At 50.7% G+C, this 11,330-nt stretch overlaps 1 protein-coding gene across 1 annotated transcript; it reads right to left on the bottom strand.

The window, feature by feature from the left end:
• Positions 1-2,200: 2,200 nt before the first annotated feature.
• Positions 2,201-4,667, bottom strand: LOC109980232 (interferon regulatory factor 2-binding protein 2-A-like). Its single transcript, XM_020628750.3, has 2 exons — positions 3,540-4,667; positions 2,201-3,295 (listed from the first exon to the last, which is right to left on the bottom strand). The coding sequence occupies exons 1-2, from the start codon at positions 4,372-4,374 to the stop codon at positions 2,577-2,579; spliced, it is 1,554 nt and encodes a 517-aa protein (XP_020484406.2). The 5' UTR covers positions 4,375-4,667; the 3' UTR covers positions 2,201-2,576.
• Positions 4,668-11,330: the final 6,663 nt, after the last annotated feature.

The raw sequence follows: 11,330 nt of genomic DNA, 5'->3' as shown, positions 1-11,330 counted from the left end.
TTTGGCGCGTCCCGGTCTCTTCTCGCTTTCAGGGGATTACAGCAGCACGAGCACGCCTTCTCATTTATTCTGCTAAACATAGAATCATTAGAGAAACAGCTGGCTGCACCCGGATCCACACACGCGTCCACGTTTTCATGTCAAATAAATGTTCTCTCTCTCTCTCACCACAGGTGTGTCTTATCTAAAGAGGGCGGAGCCAGGAGGAATGCACCTCATGCTCCAAACACAACATGAAGTGTGAGCAGCTCACTAATGACTCACCCTCCTCAGCAGAGTGAGACGTTAGAGGAGGGACAGGCTTACCCTCTGTTACTTCACTCAGCCTGATGAACAGGACTGTGTGGACTCAATCAGCCAATGAGAGCTTTAAGAGCGTGGAGCACGCCGTGCTGCAGGAGACAGCGTGATGCAGCTTTCTGCAGGACTCTCTGGTCCAGGTGAGATTCACCTCAGACTCCCTTAAAGGGTTAAACTAAAGAGTGTGAGTCATGAAGCTGCACCCAGAGAGTAAACACAGAACACGTCATCAGAAGAATCACAGCTCACATCACTTCTGTCTGACCTCTGACCTCTGACCTGCATGCTTTTTACTGAATCCTTCACATGAAGAGTCTGCAGGCTGCAGCCATTAGACCGCTTACTCTGCAACACACACACACACACACACACACACACACACGTGTTGTCTTGTTGCATCATCAGATATTGTCGGATGTGGCAATTTGTCTCCCAGCACGCCGTCATAAAGAACAAGTAGGTCAAAGTGTCGACTCTCAGAGAGCAGGGAGGCGGGAGCGTGGAGTGGGCGTGCTGTTGGCGAGCTGTTGGCGGGCAGAGCGTTTATCAATCTGTGCTGCGTTTAAAGTCCAACTGATAAGATACGTTTCCAAAGAAGAAACAAACAGCTGCTTTCAAAACCACAAACAGACACCATAAAGAATGTTCATGTCTGTCTTTTAAAGCTCTCAGGGAATGATCCTCGCTGTCCAGAGGGGGGGGGGGGGTGATAAATAAATCATTGAAACAGGAAACAGCTGATTAGAGCGTCCGTCCTGTCTTTGAGGAGGAAACACTTCAGACACATTCTGAGGTCAAAACTCCCAAAGAGAAGCAACAAGCCGACAGCCATGTGAGGTCATCATCTCCTCTCCAAACAAACAAACAAACAAACAAACAAACAAACAATCTGCTGCAGTCTGAATAAAAACATGAGCAAGAAGACGATTATGTCGAAAAATAATTACGCAACAGCGAGTCTCTCCCACTCTGAGATGTTAATCTCCACGTCCGCCTGCTGCAGCGTCAGCTACACCGAGGAACCTTTCTTTGTCTGCAGGAGCACACACACACACACACACACACACACACACACACACACACACACACACACACACACACACACACACACACACACACACACACACACACACACACACACACACACACACACACACACACACACACACACACACACACACACACACACACACACACACACACACACACACACACACACACACACACACACACACACACACACACACACACACACACACACACACACACACACACACACACACACACACACACACCGCTCGCCTCCTACTCTCCAGCACAGGAACTGAAGTGATGTTTATTATAGCTGAATGTGGTTTGCATGTGAAGAGAGCGAGGCAGCACGCTGACCTCTGACCTCTGACCTTAGCGTGATGAAGCGTCAGTGATCGGTGTCTCTCTTTGCTTCATGCTCACAGGTCGATTTAAAAGATTAACTTATCAGAGACTTTTATAGTGATGAAAACAAACATGATTTCAAAATAAAAATCTGAAATAAAAAACCTGTGTCAAACACGTAAATGTGTGGCAGGAAGTTGAAATATTACCCAGAGTTCATTTCTGCATTGATGCTTATTAGTGCGTCCATTATGGAATCATGTTGACAATCGTGCCCTCGCTCACGTTACTGACTCGACAGATTCCAGCTGACTGAACATGACTCTGCACCTTTTTCTGTAATGACTTACAGTGCTGCACAAAGTGTGTCTGCAGCCGTGCAGCCGGGAGGTGTGAGCGCGGCGAGCGGCGGTCCTGCAGCGTGAAACAGGAGCTTCTGTAAATCACGTCTCCTGAGCCGTCACAACAGCAGCACGGCGCCGTGACACTCTCTCACTCAAATGAAGCAAGCTCAGACGATCAGTTCATACAAGATCAGAAATTGTATTTGGCAATTTTTAAACAAGTGCATACAAGTACAGCTAAAAGCATTTCAGTTTGCCAAGTGCTCGTAGAGTAGCATTAGTCACATTCTACGTTAAACAGGAACTGCCACCAGACCTAGAAGTACATCAAGAATTCTGTTAAACATCAACAAAGAGGAACGTAGTCCGTTATAATGAGTACATACCTTTATCTTCAAAAATATAGAAACACAATGTATTCAAAAATCAAAAATTATACAACCATGTTTACGAAGTATACTCTTCCCTTGGGTCCAATATGTACAAGTCCGTTAGTTGTTTTGATGGTATGTATGTGATATTTATATATTTATACTCAGATCCCCCTCCCCAAAATCAAGGGTCCCTCTCCTTTTTTACTTTCACGTCTCCCGCCAGGATGGTGGCGATCTCTCCCTGCATGAACGCCCACGGTACGTTGGATCCGACCAGGGGACATTTCTCTCCGCTGGGACAGTACACCTCGCCCGTGGCGCCCTGCTGCTTTATGCTCTCCCTCGAGCACGGGAAGCAGAACTTGTGCGAGGGCACGGACGGGCACTGAACAAAGTGTGTGTCCTCCAGGCGCTCGTGGCAGAGCGTGCAGCAGAGCGGTATGCTGCCGGGTACCGAGGAGTCCGGAATGCTTTGTGGGTGCACCTGGTCCATGCCCGGCACGTGGGGGGTGCCCGCCCCGGACGCCTCCCGCTGCGCCAGCCTCCTCTGGTTCATGGAGGACGGCGACAGCGGGCTGCTGCTGTTCCTGCGGGTGGTGGAGTGGACCTGGTTGGCGTCCTTGGGGGAGCTGTTCCCACCTGCATTGTCCGCCGCCATGATGAGGGCGGCCATGGGGGACTGGCCGTTCTGCGCCGCCTCAGGTGGGGTGGTGCGGGAGTGGGGGGATATCGTGGAGGGGGGGGACGCGAAGCTCGACGGGGGCACCGGAGGCATTTTGAGTCCGTCATTAGGAGGGGGTAACCACTGCTGTCCCTCTCCGTTGAGCTTGGCGGCCGTCCCCTCTCCCTCAGGCTCAGGCGACGCTTTCCTCTTCATGCTGCGGGGGTGTTTCCCTCGGTCTGCAGGAGGGAAAGGGTTAACAGCTCAGACCGGGATCAACATGAGACATGCATGTTACTCAGACTACACACACACACACACACACACACACACACACACACACCACTATAAAGATCTGTTAACCCCTTCAGGACTCCACTAGCTTCAAGAAGACAATCAAATATAAAAATCATTAAAACACAGATTCTGGATTCTGGACTCGAACCCCCCCCAGCATCCCCCCCCCCCCCCCCGGATGCCTACCTGACTTGGAGGCGGCGGCGCTCGGTTCATATCCCATCACTCTTTGTTGCATGGCCGCATGGTCTTTCTTGAACCTGTTGTCGAAGGTGTGCAGAGCCATCAGGTCCCTCACGGTCTTTCCTTTGCCCATCCAGTCCGCGTCTGCCCGGTTTTTGTGGCTCTCGGAGATCTCCGGTGTGAGACTGTCCGCCCGGTGCTTCTCCTTCCCCTCCCGGTCGTGCTCGCTGCTGGACACCGAGGCGGGTCTCTTGCCCATGTCTGCGGGACTACCAGCCGCCAGAGAGGAGGGAAGCCCCATCTGTCCCGGTCTGCCGTTGACGGCGTGCACCGGGGGCATGCTCCCGTTAACCAAAGGCACTAGATTGGGGGGCACCGTGCTATTCCTGCGCGGGTTGGGGCTCTGGCGGTTCAGCTCCGGAGGCTCGTCGGGTTTAGGAAATCCGTTGGGGACGGGGATGCCGTTCGCCTGTCTGCCAGACGGGTACTCTGGTCCGAGTCTGGGCGGGCGGTCCGAGGAGAGCGGGTATCGGTCCAGAGGCTGCGGCGGCCGGGATCCCGGGTCTCCCGCCGCAGCGTGGTTGATCGCCTGGATCTCCTTCCCGGAGAGCTGCGCCTTCCCCGGACCGGGAGACCTGCCCTCCTGGAAGCCGTGCGCCCTCTTCAGCTGCCGGGCCGTCTCGATGACGAATTCGATCCGGTCCGCTCCCTCGTAGTTCACACATCCCCTGCACACGGGCTCGGTAAAATCCCAGATCATGGCCCACGGCATGCGGGGCAGGTCGCATAAATAACACGACTGCCTCCTGGAAGAAGCAGCGACCGCCGCGGACGACATTTCACTCGTCGTCGACCCCCGAAAATAAGCCCAAAATGTGTCTTCTTCTCCGCCTTCCTCCGAGTTTCCTTGAAAAGATGATAAACAACAAGTTCCCTTCGTGGCAGAAAAACACGCAGGTAGTGTGTCCCGTGTTATTGAGCAGAGAGGGAGAAGTTCATGTCGGTGCGTCCTTTACTACAGCGCTCCTCTCTCTATCTCCACTGCCTCTCTACTACTGGCTCAGTGTGGACCAGTGACGTCACCACGGAGCTCTAAACGCCTGCTTCCACTTCAGTTTCTATTGACTTGATTTCTTCGACAGACCCCCCTTCCTCCTCCTCCTCCTCCTCCTCCTCCTCCTCCTCCTCGGTTTACTGCAGCCTCTGTCACTCACTGCTTTTTCTTTTTATTTAAGCTCTTCAACCTGTGCCAGACTGAACCCGGATCCGCGTCGGACTGCAGGAGAGACAGCTCCTCTTTTTATTATCATTCATCATCCAGCTGCAGAACATACCACTCCAGCCTTTCTGCATCGGGAATCACATTTTAGAAAGCCAAAGAAAATGTGGCTGCAGGGTCGAGACAAACCGCCAGGGGAGGTTTAACACGAGGCTCCTCCAGCAGGACTGCTGCTTTGTCCTGGTTCAGAGCTGGATCCGGTTCAGGCTGCTCGCTGCACAGTGACGACATGACCTTCTAAACTACTACTACTGCTACTAATGCTAATGCTAATACTACTGCTAATGCACTGAATGAGGACTGACAGGAGGAGCCTCATGTTTCTGTTTTTATTATTTAATTATTTCTATTTTTATTATAGTTTAGAGAAGTAGAGAGAGAATAATCCAGAGGAGATTATTAAAAACACAATAACAACAACAACAACAACATCTGTACAGGAAGTCAACAGACTTTAGGAACATGCTGCAGATGAAATCAATCATTCTTCAGGATGATAATGAGGAGGGTTATCCCCCCCCCCCTCCCCCCCCCCGTGCTGCTCCTGTGTATCAGCTCTCTGAATCCTTCACAGCAGTGAGATCAGACTTTCCTGCTCTGTTGATATAAAAAGGAAGCTAAACGGCGCCTCCATTAGTCTGTGAGCAGGAAGCTGTCATGAGGTGGAGGGGGTTTCCAGCCTGCTGTAAAGTTGAATGGATCAGGGGGAGGGGGGAGGAGGGGGGGGGACATGAGCAAAAACTCTGCCCACATTTTCTGAACGTTCCTCATCGTGGCGCTCAGCAAAATTAAATCATGAAGTGAAACACGGCGAGCGAGTGGAGCGGGTCAGAAGCAAACAGGAAGTCATCATGACTCCAAACAGGGCACGCAGCAGAAACCCCCTAAAGTCAGAGAGGAGGCGTGTCGGGGAGGCGTGTCCGTTCAGATTCCTTGCTCTCTCCTGGGCTCATTCCAGCGAGCTGCAGCGGCGCCCCGGGCCGTGGGTGAGGCGATGCGTCTGTGACCTGCAGACACCGAGCAGGATGTGTTTGTGCAGGTCCACGTGACGCAGGAAAGAGGAAGTGAGATGTTTAGTCACGTACCCTCAGCCGCCTCGCCCCGTGGACAGGAAGGCCGCTTGGCTCCATGCCCGCCGCCGCCGCCATCGGGCCTTTCTTCAAAGCGTTTCCATAAACAAAACGAGGCAGTCGTGTTGCTGATCTGTCGCCACTGAGCTCAGATAACCACCGTGCAGCTGCCGTGATGGTTTCTGTAGCGCTGCCAGAAGAGCGGCGAGCACGGCGAGCGATGGAGGAGGGGGCACGCCCCTGAACATTTAGACGTCACCAGGTTTCACTCTGAGGGACGCCACGATACGAGACTCTTACACGAGAACAAATCAAACACGATTTAAACTCGACCATGGCGAGTAAAAACAGAAGTCACCGACGCCAAGAACTGAGGAAATGTTTGTTTTCAGTGAACGCCGCCTTTATGCACGGTGACCACGCGTTGCTGAAGGTCGTTTCAGAGTTGATACGACGCCGCGCTGAGTCAGCAGAATGTTGATGGTAACACTCGTCTTCCTGTTCTTATAACCACACAGCGTCGTCACGGCGACAGAAATGTAAACTTTGAGACGATTTGGATCGCTTTGCACGCCGTCCGTGTTTGAGTTATGAAAGATGCATGCTGGGATATTAAGTGACCCCGCTCGATGAGAGGACGAGGCGTTTAATGTTTAATCATCGCAGAGTAAAGTCGACGTGCACGGAGCGCTCTGATTGGCTGTTTGAAGCACACGCTGACCTCGTCTGAGTGAAGCAGCTAAAGAGAGAGAGAGAGGAGAAGGTGACGGCCAGAGGAATACCCAGCATGTGACGGCGGCGTGGGCGGCGTGGGCGGCGTGGGCGGCGTGGGCCTGACGACATGGCGTTATTTTAGAGCCTTGTTAAATTTGATATCGGCCATCTTTAATTCATGGTGGAATCATCACAGATTCTCTCTGAAGTTCTGTGCAGACGCAGCGAGCAGTGCTGGATGTTTTCTGGGTGTTTCTCTGCTCCGTGTTATATAACCCACCTGCTCGCCGCCCCCCCGCTCGCCCCGCCCCCCTTTAGGACGAGAGCAGCAAAGTGATGTCGCACAGAGAAGGAGGTCAGAACAGGAAGTGAAGCACTCGACTTTATGGTCTTGTTCTGATCATGGAGTCTGTGATCGTGTCTCCGTCCTGCATCAGTTTTATTTTAGTTGCCATGGTTACAGACAGGCGTCTCATCACATCCCGAGGGGTCGAAGGTCAAGCAGATGTTTCTAAATGATCCAGTAACCAATGAGGAGCCTTTAACATGTTTGATCTGCTGAGTCAGCGTCTCCTGCAGCTTTATTAACGCCTGTGACGACTCGTAATGGAGGGGTGAAGTGACCCCCCCCCCCCCCCCCCCCACTGTCCCGTCCTCAGAGGCGTTACAGAGGAGAGGCGGGATCAGCTGAGGCAGCGGGGGAGAACAGCGTCGTGTGTGTGTGCACTGTTGTGTATTTGGAGTGTGAAAAGAGCTAACAAGGCGACCGCCCTCAACCGGCTTTAAGCGCCCGTATAGGTGACATCACTGATGCTGCGTCCATGTTTATTTACAGGCTATGGTTTGCCCCCCCCCCCCCCCCCCCGATCAGGAGCTGCTCAGATTAAGGAGCGGCTGACGTGCAGCTTCACTGAGCTCCTGTTGGCATGAGGGAGCGGTAACCATGGAGATTATCACAGCACCCCAACCACCATATATATCCTGTTTACAGTTCTATTTTTAGCACGGGGCCGATTAGAGCGCAGAGACAATTTGGGGATCTCTGAAAGATAAAGCTCCCGTCTGTCATATTCACGGCTCCATGTTTTATCCTGACAGTGAAACGTTTAGGACGCGTTCCTGATTTTTTCTGAATGGACCACCTGTGTGAGATTACAAACAGAGACAGAAACGGCGTCAGGAATTAATGTCGCTGTGATAAAAGTTTAAAATGGTGGAATTCTAATAAAATGGAGGGTCGACGGCGAGAGGGAAAAATGTGCTGGGCGGCTGGAATCTGTGGGCTGGAGGCTGCAGAGGTGATGTCATCGGGCCAGAGAAAAACAAGCCTCTCTCTTCATTCTGATCCTCTTTGCAGTTCCAGTGAGGGGGGTGGGAGGGGGGGTGGAGGGGTGAGGCGGAGGGTGAAAAGGGGGATGGAAGGGGGGGGGGGCTGGCAGTCAGCCAAGGCAAGGGCTGCTGGGAAATGGCAAAGGATGCCAAGCAGGCCCCAGCGCCAACATTAGAAGCTCACATCTTTGTTCTCAGAAACCTGGTGTGCTGCCAAAGGCCTCATTTCAGCTCCATGGCATGATTACACTGGATGTAGGCCAACTACTGAGAGCTCTCCCCCCCCCTCCCTCCCTCCCTCCCTCGCTCGCTCACTCTCACTCCCCAGGCTCTCTCTCTTTTTCCACTGCCTTCAAAAGCTTTCTGCCAAACATGCAGCAGTTGCCATGGCTGCAGAGAATGGAACATAAAGGAGTGAGTAATGAGTCAGGCTCGGGCCCAGATGTGCCACATGTGTAACCATTTAAACAAACGCTGGACGTGAACATATCCTCTGAATGTGGCGGGCTGTCAGGGGACAGACGACGCGGTGAATAACTGCAGAGGGAAGTGGAGGACGTTATCGCTGCAGGGAAAATGTAAATGCACGTTGTTGTTTCCACAGCCGTGAACACAGACGCTCAGAGGGCTGCAGAGTTCATCCTGGACTCCAGGAACAGAAAGTCACATGTTACCGACTGAAACATCTCACTGCACTTTGATATATATGTCACGTATAACAAGTCCGCATAAACATCGTACTCTGACATATAACAGGTGAACAGTAAGACCTGAACTTAACGGGGGAAAGGGATTTAAAAATAAGAAAAAGATTACATCACATTTTAAAGATACAAAATGTAAAAGAGCAGGAGAGAGAATCACTCCCATGATTCCCCGCCAGCCTCAACGTCATCCATTGTTAATTGTTTTGATGAGAGCCCCCTGGTGGTGGAGTTTACATACTTCAAGTTTAAGAACTTAAAGGAGCAGTATGTAACTCTGACCCCTAGTGTTTAGAATGGGTACTGCAGTTCTAAAATTCAATTCAAAACTCAAAAATGCAATTCTAGGTCACCATGTGGTGGACTCTGAAGCTTCAGTGTTTATCCAGCTCTGCATGGGTCTGTAAACCTTTCTGTGTTCTAACCTCTCTCCATTTTTCAAAAGCATCTCCAATATTGATCCTAGTTTGAGCACGTTTCTGCTCGTGGAGCTTATTAGAAACATGCAGAGGCTTTTTAGGTCGGGTACAATCACTTCTATCTGAACCACTTCTCTTGACCGCTTCCATCGCTGCAACACCTGTTGATCTGATAACTGCTCTCATATCTGACAAACTGACTCTGAGTTAGGATCTGAGTTGTGCTTTCATGTTCTGCTCTGCTTGGTAATGTAACATGCACAGTGAGCAAACGACATCACTTCCTGTCTGCTGGAAACCCCCTGGTTATTTCAGTCCCAACCACACGCTGCTGATGTAAACAAACCCCCCCCCCTCTCAGCACAAAGGTCAAACTCACATCAAATAAAAGCTCTTTTTAGCAGTTGAGGTTAGGCGATGCGACTCATAGTCTGCTGTTGGAAAGAGTAACATCACCTGAACGGAGAAATGGCGTCTGACTCAGTAACCGTACAAGGCCGCTTCACGCCTGACTCACACTTGTTATGTTTAGAACACCGAACTGAACTGTGCAGTCATTCCTGCTCTGTGACCGACTCAGACTACATGTTCAAAATGTCATTCTGCTGCATCCCCCCCCTCTCTCTCTCACACACACAGTGACTCCTGCAGCTTTAGTTTCTCTACGTCTGGTTTCTTCTTTGACCCTGATTTGTGAGTTTTGTGAGTTTTGTGCAGAACGACTCGACGGCGTTGATTTAAGGGGCGTGTCTTTAACATGTTCGGCGTCTTTATTTACACAAACATTTCAAGTGTTTTCTTCCAGCGTGACTTCCTGACTAAGGCGATGTTTCTGCTCCTCGCCCTTGTCCTGCCGAGTCGAGAAAAGAAAAGAAAAGCAGGAGTATATTTCATGCGTTATGTAACCTCTTCCTCTGAGCCAAAATAAAACTTTCCCAGAGTGGGCTCACTTATTACCGGAGCTCCCGTCTATTTCTGAAAATGTCCTCTGACATCCTCAGCTCAACACAACAGTCGGATGTTCCACAGTGCAGGCGTCCTCTCCTGCTCAGGATATTTACATTCACTCCTTTGCATGAATCCAGCCAACGCTTGGATAACCCCTGGAGAGTGATACGTATTTATAACGGCTGTATTTAAAGATATTTCAGAGCTGCTGCTGCTGGAGATCAAAGACAGCTTTAGCCTTGAAGCACGATGAAAACACACAGTGAGAAGTATAGAAAAGAAGAGCAGCTCAATCCAGACTATTCTGGAAACTGTCGAGGGAAAATGTTCATAGAGAGCATGTTAAGAGAAGTCTTTGAATGCATCACACAGAGCGGCTTCAGCAGCAAAACTTCAACACAGAAAACAAAGATAATAAGAGTAAATCGTTCCCACGCTGCATCAGATGATTGATGAGCTTTAAGTTTTGCACATCGTCAGACTGAATCTTTCAATCTTCTTTTCACCATGTTTTTATTTCTCCTTCACTTAAACTTTTGATTCAGTCTTCATAGCTTTGCTCTGAAGAGAACACAGCAGGATATAATCAGGAGAATTCACCTGGAGCCAGTGGGAGGGGCCAGTGGGAGGGGGTGGTGACCTTTATTCCCTGTGATCGCTGCACGACCATAGACTGTCTGCACGCCACCTCTACCATCTCCGTGCTCTAATCAACCTGCTGCTGCATGTTTCCTGTTCTCCAGGATGTTCTTCTCCTCTCTTTACTTCACTTTGAGATTCATTGATACAAACACACATATTCTCATCATAGAGTCCTATGGAGGACTCTGATACTTTTTTCTGTCCCCTCCTTAGCCCCTCCCCCTCCTGTGTGGGAGGGACGTGTGTTAACAACGAAACAAACTGATTTCATAATGAAGACTCAAAGTAACCTGGTGTGGTTCATTCAGATGGATGAGGTCGTGGTTAACAGATGTTGTGGTTACGTTCAGTAAAGTCATTCTTCTTCTTCTTCTTCTTTTCTCTCTGAATCGAGTTACTTGGAAGCGGTCCTTCTTTGGAAGTGGCCATAAACCATGTGATGTTCCCGCCACAGATTCCACACATGCTTCACCGCCCTCTGATTCTCTGTTTTATGGACGCTGTTTCATCACGTCCTTCCTCCTCTTTCCATAAAAGTGCAAGTTGTTTAGGGGGCGGGCTCTCTGAGCAGCTGGGGAGCGTCGGCTGTCACTTTCAGCGTCCCGTGGCGGTGAGAGATGGGCGGGGCTGAGATGAGTGCTGTACCCCAAACAGACGATACCTCGCCCTCCTCCACCTCAGAGGAAACA

Source organism: Labrus bergylta, unplaced genomic scaffold (assembly GCF_963930695.1).
Source record: "Labrus bergylta unplaced genomic scaffold, fLabBer1.1 SCAFFOLD_164, whole genome shotgun sequence".
Classification (NCBI taxonomy): Eukaryota; Metazoa; Chordata; class Actinopteri; order Labriformes; family Labridae; genus Labrus; species Labrus bergylta.
Note: the sequence above shows the minus strand (reverse complement) of the source record. Positions and strands in the feature narration are given on the sequence as shown.